At 41.4% G+C, this 12,748-nt stretch overlaps 2 protein-coding genes across 2 annotated transcripts in view; both read right to left on the bottom strand.

Moving 5' to 3' along the window:
* The window catches only part of ABI3BP (ABI family member 3 binding protein), a 146,378-nt gene extending 137,108 nt beyond the window's left edge, over positions 1-9,270 (bottom strand). The window contains exon 1 of the mRNA XM_054163898.1: positions 9,109-9,270. Within this exon, the coding sequence (XP_054019873.1) occupies positions 9,109-9,187 (79 nt within the window). The 5' untranslated portion in view covers positions 9,188-9,270. The remainder of the gene's footprint in view (positions 1-9,108) is intronic.
* A 74-nt stretch (positions 9,271-9,344) lies between these two features.
* IMPG2 (interphotoreceptor matrix proteoglycan 2) overlaps positions 9,345-12,748 on the bottom strand; it is a 113,069-nt gene continuing 109,665 nt past the window's right edge. The window contains exons 21-22 of the mRNA XM_054163897.1: positions 9,470-9,572; positions 9,345-9,353 (exon numbers count right to left, since the gene is read on the bottom strand). Coding sequence (XP_054019872.1) covers positions 9,345-9,353; positions 9,470-9,572 — 112 coding nt within the window. The remainder of the gene's footprint in view (positions 9,354-9,469; positions 9,573-12,748) is intronic.

Genomic DNA, 12,748 nt, shown 5'->3' with positions numbered 1-12,748 from the left:
CCTTCTCCTCTCCAGGCTGAACAAAACCATCTCCATCAGCCTGTCCAGCCCTCTGATCATCTTTATGGCCCTGCTCTGGATGCTCTCCAACATATCCATGTCCTTGCACTGAGGACTCCAAAGCTGGACACAGTACTCCAGGCAGGGGCTCACAAAGCAGAGAGGCAGAAATTGTGGATTCACTTGCCATACTTGTTTTTCTTCCCCCCCAAAAGGACTCCAAATAATATGAAATCATTACACAGTGATGGATCTCAGCAGCAACTCTGAAGTACAAACCAGAGGTTAGATTTTATCTATCAACCTCTGAACAAGGGCAGCAAATGTTCCAGACTGGAGCTTTCTTCTGATAAAAATGCACTCTTTACCTTTCTGCCTTTGGATATAGTACCTCCAGTAGCAAGTGCCTCAACTCCCTACCAGCATTTTATTCAGCAACTCAGAAGTGCTGAAGAGTCTAAATGTGACTACCCTTATGTACATCTGGATGTTCTGATGGCATTGCTTTGATTACACAATGAATGTAAACCCCTTTAATTCTGGTGAGCGTAATTACAATCACAACTTCACCAACAGCAGAAACTCACTTGGTGATTCAAAAGTTGACACTCACCGGTTTGTTCAAGTTGGGAGACCTCAGACTGATTTAGCCAGAATATAAAAGTGTATGATTGGTGTGCTCTGGGGGACAGCTGTGCTGGGAAATTTGGCCCAGGTCTTACCCACACAAAAGTTTCATCTGTGTTGCTGCCAGCAGCCGTTTTCACAAACTCCATCCTCACAGCAAAATAAGGCAAACATATATTTCATGAAGCAAATGTCTGTTACATACATGTTGGCCTCTATTGCAGAAAACTTAATTTCTAACTAAGGACATTTGAATTAAGGGCTGTCAGGCAAGATTTCCTCTCCCACCTACTTTAGGCCACTCCTTTCCAAAATGTGAATACTTGCCTCTCTTCAAACCAAGATTGAATGCCACATTGCTGCACAATCCATGCCAGAGAGAAAGTCTCCATCCATCTCCTGGAAAATGCAGTAGTCAAGAACAATCTACAGCAACAAATTTATCCTGCTTACCAACAATTTCAAGTCTGCACTTGAATTTCCCCAAGGAAAAGAAATTCAGTAGGAGCTGTATGAATACTTCTGACTATGGCAGGTCACTGCTAGCCAGTTTTTCCCCCTGAAGCAGGCAGAGCTTTCTGTTTGCACATGCAATGTGTAGTACACACCTAGTAAGTGCAAACACTCCAAGGAAGCCTCAGACATGTTGGCCATTCACAGTCCCACCAGTCAACAGATATACAGATTATAATACCCACATCTACAGAATCACAGTATGGGTAGGAAAGGACCTTAAAGATCATCTCATTCCAACCTTCCTGCCATGTGCAGGGACACTTTCCACTAGACCAAGTTGCTCAAGGCCTCATATAATCTGACCTTAAATACTTCCAGGGATGAGGCAGCCACAATGTATTGTGGAAGGTTTTCAGATTACAGCCCAGGTACAGTCTGGCCAAAAACCAGCCTATAGCTCTGCCCTCACTTGAGTTATGCATCTCGTTCTGGTGGAATGGCAAGCTACAAAGGACAAAATATGGAGGAGGACTGAAAAATAATATTCAGAAAGAGATACTTAGGAAAATTAAAATGAAGAGGTGGAAGGTTATACAGATTACCCAGCAGTGAGATCATTGTAGAGACATTCAGATGCTATGGAATTTTATCCTGGCAGCATCCACCCAAATGTATCATCGCAGTGTCACACCACTGCCTGTGCCAGTAATAAAAATGGAATTCTGATACTACAGTTTATCTTTGAACTCAGAAGCCTGACATTTAATATTCAGTTTGGACATGGGGTTTTTTTTTGTGGAATCCTAGGACACCACTGTCTGCATAATAAGATAACTATGATTAAATGAGCTGCTATAATGGCAACATCCCGATGGGTTGTTTATATTTCCAGCAAAGAACGAGCCAAAGTTGCCATGAGATATCGACTGACCAAAACCCATAGCCACTCCGTTATACCAGGTAAAGGATCCCCTGGAAATTCCTTACAGGTCTTTATTACCATTTCTGTGCCATTAAAAAGAAGAGAAGTATTTCACACAAATCCAATTAATTTTGCACTTCTCTTTTCAGACATTAAACAACAAAAAAAAGAAAGAAGTTCACTAGTTTAGTCTAAACTGTCTGCCTTCCATTAGGATATGGGTGGCTTTTTAAAGATTAATGTATTATTTTGATAAATAGTTCCCAGAAAGATGTTTTGTAAACCAAGAGAAAGTGATGTATAAACCACATGTCATTTCACTCCTTTGGTGACAGTTTGATATGCCAGCTTTGTTTTAATATTAAAAAAACACCCCACCCCCATTCAGGAGACATTTCCCTGACTTACAATTTCTCTCCTGCTGTCCTAGAGCTACCAAAGGGTGAGGGAGGGCAGCACAAAAGTTTAAGGATTAAGGTTTGTCTGTTGCAGTGTAGTGATTATGATACATTGAAATAACTCAACATTGTTTTAACTGTTTGACACCAGAAAGTGAAAACACATGCTAAGTTTAACCTCTGGTCAAGAAGAAGTATTACATAACAAAGCACAGACAGCAAGTTTAGCTATGAATAATATTTGCCTATTCCTTTCACAAAAGTAAGTTTGAAAGTATATAGAATAGAATAGAATAGAATAGAATAGAATAGAATAGAATAGAATAGACCAGACCAGACCAGACCAGATCAGGTTGGAAGACACCTTCAAGATCATCGGGTCCAACCCATCATCCAACACCATCTCATCAACTAAACCGTGGCACCAAGCACCCCATCAAGTCTCCTCCTAAACACCTCCAATGATGGTGACTCCACCACCTCCCTGGGCAGCACATTCCAATGGGCAATCACTCTCTCTATGAAGAACTTCTTCCTAACATCCAGTCTAAACCTCCCCTGTCACAGCTTGAGACTGAGTCCTCTTGTTCTGGTGCTGGTTGCCTGGGAGAAGAGGCCAACCCCCACCTGGCTACAACCTCCCTTCAGGTAATTGCATATGGCAATAAGGTCTCCCCTGAGCCTCCTCTTCTCCAGGCTAAGCAACCCCAGCTCCCTCAGCCTCTCTTCACAGAGCTATGCTCCAAACCTCTCCCCAGCTTTGTTGCCCTTCTCTGGACACATTCCAGCAAGTCAACATCTTTCCTAAATGGAGGGGCCCAGAATTGTACACAGTACACATACACACAGCATTCACTCTCAAAGGTATGTTAGTTATAATGACCATAACTACAGATCTTAGCTAGTGATTACCTGCAATGTTTTTTAACATTCTTCTATGCTTACAAAGAACAAAACTCCAACCTTAGAGTGAAACTCACTTATCCCCACATTTGACAGCTGTAGAAATGAAAATGTTTTGGAGCTGGGTTTCCCCATATAAGTCTGTAAATCAGACTCTTTTATATGGCCCCATAAGGAATGTCAAGTCTGTCATCTTTTTCCCTAAGCAGGCATCAGCAAGGAGGAAGGTGAATTAAGCTTTACTGAGCCTTTGCTGGGAAGCTGAACAGGACAGGCCTGAATCCTGGAAAGCAGAACAAGGATAGACCTGAATTCCAATTTACCTGATGACTAATTTGAATAGTAGGAAAACCACAAAGGTCAGAAATATAAGAGGGGAAAAAAAAGAACCCAACCAACCCAAACTAGAAAAGCATTCAGACTCATCTGTATAAAAACTTCATAAAACTGTAAGTTTATAAGAAGGTATCAACGCCAAATTCTTTGCGATCCTGCCAAACGAAAACAGAACTTGGAGATACACAAAAGCCATCAGAGACAGAGATTGCAGTGGAAAAGTGCACTTCTATGCACATCCACGTTGTAACTGGAAAGTCAGCTGGCAAAATAAAAAGCATGATACACTGTTTTACCAAACACTGAGAACTTGTTCCACAACTGTTGCCTTCAACATTTGTACAATGTCCAGCTGGAAAGATGCCAGTGAAACATGGTTTACAAGGCAGTTCAATCTTGTGGATTGTGTCTTGTCATTTGTTTATTCTTGGTTCTATGGCTTTGGTTTTTCATCTCCCTCTCAGATTCAGGATTCTCTGCTTACCAGCTCCTCTAAAGACAAGACTTTTTGTCTGTAATCAGCTCCTGTTTAGAGAGGCCATGCTGCATTTTTCAAGGATGAATATTTCTGCTACACAGACCCATGAAAATTAGAGAAAATGTGAATAGTTATAACTCTGACTCCTATACATGGCAACTGTTTCCACCCATCATTAAAACATATCAAATAAAACAGCACTGAAGTGAAGAATTACATGTTGGATGGCACTGGTATAGTGGCACGAGGAAGAGGCAAAAGTAAACAGACAAATGGTTTGGGTTGGAAGGGATCTTGAAGATCATCTAGTTCCAACCCCTGTGCCATGAGAATGGTCACACCTTTCACTAGACCAGATAGTTGAAAGCCTCATCCAACCTGGCTTTGAACACCAGCAGGGAAAGGGCATGCACAACTTCCTTGGGCAAACTGTTCCAGTATCTCACCAACCTCACTCTAAATAATTACCTCCTAATATCCCATCTCAATCTGACCTCCTCAAGCTTAAAGCCATTCCTTATCATCCTATCACAACCAGCTCTTGTAAAAAGTCCCTTCCAAGCTTTCTTGCAAGCCCCTGTCAGGTACTGGAAGGCTGCTATAAAGTCTTCCCAGAGGCTTGTATGCTCCAGTCTGAACAGCCCCAACTCTCATAGCCTGTCCCCATAAGGGAGGTGCTCCAGCCCTCTGATCATCTTTGTGTTAAAGCCTCTCTTCTTTCTGAGAAAAAAAAAAGAAAGCTTTAGAAGGTGGCCATAGTCAAAGGGACAGTGACTCAAAATACTTGTTAGAAGACCATCACTAATTGTAGCATCATCTCCTGCCCTGCTGCCCTGTGACACCTCACAGAGTGAATTATTTCCCTGATTTTTACTCCTTGAGCCATGTTGGTAGCATTTCCAAATAATGCTTCCAACAGTGCCTCAATTTTTTAAGTACAAATGAATAATAATAAACACTGCCTACAGAATTCTCTTAGCAGCTGATGCCTCAAGCAGAAGCTAATGAAACACAAACATAGCTGTAAGAAATGCATTGCTTCCACACTGAACACAATACCAACCCAATTTTTCATTTCCAGTCACATTGCCTTTACTTAGCTCTGTAAAATCTTAATGTCTGAAGTGTCTGAATTATTACACAGCGTACTAGTGCCTCATCTTAGGCTGGATGTTAGGAAGAAGTTCTTTATAGAAAGGGTGATTGGCCATTGGAATGTGCTGCCCAGGGAGGTGGTGGAGTCACCATCACTGGAGGTGTTTAGGAAGAGACTGGATGAGGAACTTAGTGCTATGGTTTAGTTGATTAGATGGTGTTGGGTGATAGCTTGGACTTGATGATCTTTGAGGTCTTTTCCAACATGGTTAATTCTATTCTATTCTATCACTTGTCATAGAATCATAGAACAGAATCATAGAATAAATAAGGTTGGAAAAGACCTCAAGGATCATCAAGTCCAACCTTGTCGTTAGCTACAATACATATGACAAAGCAACTCCCAGTGAAAGGGTGTTCACCTGTGTTTAGGGCACTACAGTAGGGTCAGGTATAAGTAGAGGCCAACTTTTTATACAGGCAACATTATTGTAATGCAGGGTGTGTAGGCTCAGCAAAATGTTTCCACTGGAAATGTTAACTGACATTTTCCTGATTTTGCCTACTTGAGTCATGTTGGTAGCATTTCCAAATCAGGCCTCCAACAGTGCCTAATTTTTGAAACCAAAATAATTAAAGAACTGGTTAATAAAGAACACTCTTTTGAGAACAGCAATAATATTTCCTTTGTCATGCTAGTCAAGTGCACACTTGTGGAGGTGAAAATACAAAAATACATGGGGAAAACAGAGTCAAGTGTGTTTTAGTCTCCTGGGCACCATATTTGCATGTGATCTCTCAAATCGCTCTGGAAGTCACTGACATCCAAAGACTCAGAGAAACACAGAACTCTAGGGGTTGGAAGGGACCTCCAGAGATCACCGAGTTCAAGCCCCTGCAAAGCAGGACCACTGAGGGCATATCACACAGGAATGCATCCAAGCAGGTTTTGAAGATCTCTAGAGAAGGAGACTCCACAACCTCTCTGGGCATCCTGTTCCAGTGCTCCACCACTTTCACAATAAAGAAGTATTTTTTCTCACGCTGAGATGGAATTTTCTGTGTTGGAGTCTATGCCCCTTGGCCCCCTCTTGTCACTGCATATCACTGACAAGCAACTGGCTTCATCCCCCTGACAGCCACACTTCAGATATTTGTGAACATTGATAAGGTCCCCCCTCAGCCTTCTCTTCTCCAGTCTAAACAGCCCCAGGTCTCTCAATTTTCTCTCTTAAGAGAGAGAATTCAGTCTCTTAACCATCCTCATAGCTCTCCATTGAACTCTCTCAAGCAGTTCCTGTCCCTCTTTAACTGGGAACCTCAGAACTGGACACAATATTCCATATGTGTTCTAACTAGGACTGAGTAGAGGGGGAGAAGAATCTCCCTCAATCTGCTGGACATGCTTTTCTTAATGCACCCAAGTATACTATTGGCCTTCTTGACCACCGGTCACATTATTTTCCCATGGGTAACTTACTACCAACCAAGACTCCAAGGTCCTTCTCTGCGGAGCTACTGGCTCTGTTCCTCTGCAGCTGCGGGAGACAAGATGTTCTTTTCACCTTGTATCACTGAGAGGAAATCCCAGTCTCCTCCAAACTGGGATCAGTTTATTTCACCTCCTGGAGAGAAAACTTGAGCACTAGAATTCCAAAGCTCTGGTGAGAATGGCAAGATTTACACTGATACGCTGATAACCGGTAACAGGAGAAACTGCACCACTAACCAAAGCAAGTTTGTCCAGGTTCTTCTTCCTCAAGATGTGAAATTGGTTGCCCTGCTCTCCATAGAGTGACCTGAGCCTCTGTTACAGAGTGATTTGAAGAGCATGAGAATTCTCTGTAATGTAAGCATAACCCTCTGACCATAACACTACCATCAGATATTCTCATTTTAAAATACTTTTAAGATTCAAATACTCTCTTTGCCTATGGAAAAAAAAAACCCAAGTTCTGTAATTCCTAGGAAACAAGAGGGTGCTGCAGAAAAAGGCAAACCTTTGAACATTTTCAGACAACAGCTAGGCACTGATAAAATTGCTTTTTCAATGCAGCCCAATCTAAACAATAACCTGACAAGCAGTGGCAAACAAAAGAATCAGAGTGACGTTTCAACACTGCAATGGGAGGAACTTTCAAAAGCTGTTTCATTGAAAAGAAATGAAGTTTCCACCTGCAGCTTTGTGCATTTGGCAAGCAGGACTTCACCTCTGCAATGTTATTTTACAACAGGAAAAAATGCATCCCGGAGTTAATCTCCCACTGACTGCAGTAGATTAGTAGCTTTGTCTGGATTTCATAGCTAACAAAAATTTGCAGCCACTATTTTGCAGCACTGAGCAGCAAGTTCAGATAAACTCATTTAAAAAGGCAAGTACTTGAATAGTTCCTTCCCTCTACAGAGGAAATACAGACAAGATTCCTCTCTGTTCAACATAATCCTCTCCTATGAACTGCTACAATAGTTTGCTTATAGATTGCTTTTCTGAGAAAACTAAGGTCTTAGAGTCTGCTTGACATGTACAATAGCTGCATATCTGTTTGTCTCTGTTGCTCACAGACTACACAGTGCCCCACTATTAGCAGTATGCAGAAAACTCCACACAGTCTCCAGGAGATGAGCTTTAAAGACAGCCACTTCCAAAAGTATAACACCAGGAAATGAACACACACCAGAAAATAAATGAACAAACAAAGCGACAACCACCACCAAACTAACCGACCAACCAACTCTCCTCAAATGACAAACAAACAAAACTTCAAAAACCCAACCTCAAAACCTCCAAAGCCCCAAACAAACAAAACCCCACAAAACAAAAACTTTTAGAAAGTCTCTTGGAAAGGAGTGGGGAGTGAGGGGGAAAAAACACAAAGTCACCTCTTCTTCCCCAAAATATTTTCAGGTTCCCCATCTGTGAAGCAAAATCTCTCAGGAAGCCCTTAAAAATGATTATTTCTTAATAAGCAGCCTCATAAGGAACTAAATCACAGTTTTCTTTCTAAGTGTTACTGGTTGCAGGAGACTGCAGATGTAAAATGCATTACAAAGCACAGTGGAGTCAGGCAAGCATTTCTACAAAGTGAGAGGAATACAGGCAGTGCAGGAACAGCTGTGTCAGTGTTCATTTGACTTTTAAGGCACTGCAAAAGTTTTACATTTGATATAGAAGTATTCTTTGTCATGTATGCTCTGACTTTTCTTCCTGCAGCACTAATATTACTAGTAAAATGCCAGTGTGACACGGGTCACATTAGCAAGGAAAAGGAGAGATCCCTGCCAGCTCTGCAAATCTGCTGGACTTCCAGAGTCCAGGAGAAAGGAATAGTTACACAAATATTCGCACAGGTTTAGAGTGTATTTCTCCCTCTGGTAGAAACTTTAATAAATCATATGTCTCGCCTTCAAAATGCATACAACCTGGCTTACAAAGTCAATTACTATTCAGTTATTAGGGCTGGATAAAAAAGGAAAGCATAAAAGTTATTTCAAGACAGAACTGAAGCCTTCCACCACCAACACGGGGTGCTTCTGAGTCACATTTTTCTTTAAGATCTTACACCACAAACCTGCACAATGCTGTCTAAGTTATCATTTACAGTTATTCAGTTTCATGGTCCTTCTCACTAGAGCCACAATATACCATGAAAACATTTCAAGCTTGCTTTATTCAAGAGCTTTAAAGTTACTCTCTTGTACCTGGTCCTTGCTCTGCTGTCAGATATTTCTTTTCATCTTTTCTATTATCTTCAACCATTCCTAACAAGTTGAAAGCGAATTTCCATGGCAAAACACAAACATTAAGACAGAAACCACCACACATCAAACCATCAGGAAAAAAAGCAACAACAGAGTAACAAACAAAACCCCAGAAAGTTGTCACAGCTACTTGCCTCTTGGCAATTTCTGAGCATTTCCCAGGCTTAGTGCAATATATCCACAGAAAAGGAGAAAGACCAATCTTGGCATCATGGTCACAAACCCAATCTCGAACTGGGAATGATCCTGACAGGTATCTCACAAAAGTACTGCAGCTGCATTTATGTGAACTGTTCTCTCTGTGACAAGAGGCAGCAACACTTTGACACAAGCTTAGTTTACACAGTGGGAGGAGACAGGATGACATCATTCACTCCCACTGGAAAAGGAGAATTAGCATTTTAAAAGAAATAATAAAAAGTTATCAGGCTCCCCCTACAATCATCTTCTGGGGTTTGTTACAAGGTCTTTCCACCACTCAGGATAAGAGATTACCATCTGGCCACTTCCATTTCCTGCAAATAAACCCAGGAATATCAAAATCTCTGTTAACTGCAAACTGAACTGAGAAACGTTTTTACTATTTTGTCCAAGCAAGCTGGAATCAAAATGTAAAAAACAACATTCCAGGTACTCAGAAAACTCTGTGCTCACTATTTTTGCAATCTCAAGGCTGTGCTGAAGATTGCTTTGGGCTGGCTATGGATTTCATCCAGGCAAAATAAATACTAGTTTCATTTGACGTGACATTATAAACAGGTATGACAAATATCTATTCAGTGAAAGATCTGTGTTGGAGAAAAATTAAATGTCTTTCCCCCCCCCTTTCCCCCCCCCCCCCCCCCCTTCTTCTTGTATCTAACTTTGGCATTTTAAAACCATTTTTTATTTTGCCCTTCCATATATGCCTGGTGAATCCATGGGCACAATGCACACTGAAAGCAAAAATGCAGTGCATCTCCTTCCGGGGGCTAGATCTTCTCATCTGTCAATTAAAAAACAAACAAACAACAAACTAGTAATGGTCCTAGAGAGAAACCCAAGGAATTTCAGTCATCTCTTTTAATCTATAGCTATAACAAAAACAGCTTGACAATCTAAATGTTTTCCAGCCTCTTCACACCCCCTTAATTTTGACAAAGTAAAACATTTCTGGATTCACTAACTACAATATGGGAAGAGCAAGCTATTTAGCCTCCTTGGAATCAATATTCGTAGGTTGGACCAGGTCCTTTCCAACTTGGTCTTCTGTGACTCTGACTTCCCCAAATCCCCAAACACCACTACCTAAGGATCTTGGGATGATTCATATCCTGAATGTGAACACTACAAAGAAATAAATGCAACAGGTACAACCTGAATGTGATGGAAAAAAATGTTTAAAACATAGAATCATAGAATCAACAAGATTGGAAAAGACCTCAGAGATCATCAAGTCCAACCTATCACCCAACACCTCCTGACTAACTAAACCATGGCTCCAAGTGCCACGTCCAATCCCTTTTTGCACACCTCCAGGGACAGTGACTTTTAAAAATTGCTCCAGAAAGTATGTCCTAATTTTTCCTCTTAAAAATTAAAAAATAAGATGGCATTTGTTGGAATAGACTCTCAGGACGAGTAATGGGGGAAATGACTTTTCAGTCACACAGAGCAGTCTTTGTATTGCCATAAAATGGATTCTACTGGTTTGTCTTGTGACAAGTTCACTCTCCCTTTAAAGATCATACAACACCTTTCAACACAAAATACCAAGGCCATCTTCTATCTCAAAATCTCAGGTTGGCTACTCAACAAAATGGCATTTATCCCCATTCTCAGAGATAAACATGCTCCCATTCCTTGGGGGTTGGAACTAGGCGATCTTCAGGGTCCCTTCCAGCCTAAACCTATTTTATGAATCTATAAACCACTTGCTTCACTGTGGCACTTACACCTTTCCTCTTCTTTGTATGCATTATCCACACACTTCATTGTTATACAGGACACAGAGACATTTAACCTTTCCCTTGAAAACTTAGTAGACTATCCAGGTCTCTTTCCCTCTAATCATTCCTGTAGAAAACATCCCTGATCATCTCAGAGTTCAAAAACTCATGTCATGCTGAATTTCCTGCTGTCTTATCAAGCATGTGCATCATGAGGAGTAATTATGGTTCCATATGCAGATGCAAGTCTAAATTAATGTCAAATATATGCTGAGAGAAAAACCAGTAATACAATATTCCCTCACACTTTTCCAATTTCATAGAATCATAGAATGGTTTGAGTTGAAAGGGAGCTCTAAAGGTCAACTAGTCCAACCCCCTCTGTAGTAAGCAGGGACACTGTCAACTAGATCAGGTTGCCCAGAGCCTTGAACCTTGAATATCTCCAGGGATGGGGCTTCATCTACTTCCCTGGGCAACCTGCTCCAGTGTTTCACTACCCTTGTGGCAAAGAACTTGATCCTAACAATCCAATCTAAATCTACTCCTCTCTAGTTTGAAGCCATTGCCCCTTATCCTATCACTACAGGCCTACAAGGAGAGGCTGAGGGAACTGGGTTGCTTAGCCTGGAGAAGAGGAGACTCAGGGGTGACCTTATTACTCTCTACAACTACCTGAAGGGAGGTTGTAGACAGACGGATGTTGGTCTCTTCTCCCAGGCAGCCAGTACCAGAACAAGAGGACATAGTCTCAGGCTGTGCCAGGGGAGGTTCAGGCTAGATGTTAGGAAAAAGTTCTATACAGAAAGAGTGATTGCCCATTGGAATGGGCTGCCTGGGGAGGTGGTGGAGTCACCATCACTGGAGGTTTTCAGGAGGAGACTTGATGGGGTGCTTGGTGCCGTGGGTTAGTTGTTTGGGTGGTGTTTGATTGGTTGATGGGTTGGACGCGATGATCTTGAAGGTCTCTTCCAACCTGGTTTATTCTATGTATTCTATGTATTCTAAGTGGTCGCTCTGCATTCCTCTTGTAGACCCCCTTCAGATACTGGATGGTCATTATTAAGTCTCCCAGGAGCCTTCTCTTCTCCAGGCTGAACAACCCCATCTCCCTCAGCCTGTCTTTGTAGCAAAGGTGCTCCAAACCCCCAATCATTTTTGCAGCCCTCCTCTGGACCTGCTCCATCAGGTCCATGTCCTTTCTGTACGTTCCCCATAACTGCATCACTGGTGTGATCAGGGATTTTGTCCACTCTCTACAGAACAGACCTTTCTTAGCAAGCCAGTCATACAAAAAAACCTAACCAAACAAACCAACCCAATAAAACAAACAAACCAACCCAAAACCAAACCAAGAAAAAATAAATTAAACAGAAGTCCAACAAAAATAAATAATATTTAAAAAAAAAACCATCAAAATTGAAACCAAACCAATAAACCAAATCAAACCATCCAACAAAAGAAACCCAGCCTAAACAAGACCAAAGAAAGAAACCAAACACACTAGCTTCTGTTTTCCTTATTCCTAAATCCTTCTACTATTTACTGGATGTTGACTACTGCAGTGAAAAAGCAAACCTGGGAACAGAAGGGAGTTTCTGGGACTTGAATCACTATCCTGTGCTACTGGATGCTTCCATACCACCATTTGACTATCAGCTTTCTCCTTTTCTTAGGGGGCTGCTACACAATCTCCATTTAAACAGACAGCATTTGGTTTCAGTTCACAGAAATAAAAACTGTATCTAAAACCTCTCAGTAGAAATTGATCTAATCCAGAGGTTCCTCAGGTTTCTCTCACCCACACAATCCTTGAATATCATTACCTATCCTTTGATCCCTCAAC

This window comes from Dryobates pubescens, chromosome 8 (assembly GCF_014839835.1).
Source record: "Dryobates pubescens isolate bDryPub1 chromosome 8, bDryPub1.pri, whole genome shotgun sequence".
NCBI classification, from domain to species: Eukaryota; Metazoa; Chordata; class Aves; order Piciformes; family Picidae; genus Dryobates; species Dryobates pubescens.
Note: the sequence above shows the minus strand (reverse complement) of the source record. Positions and strands in the feature narration are given on the sequence as shown.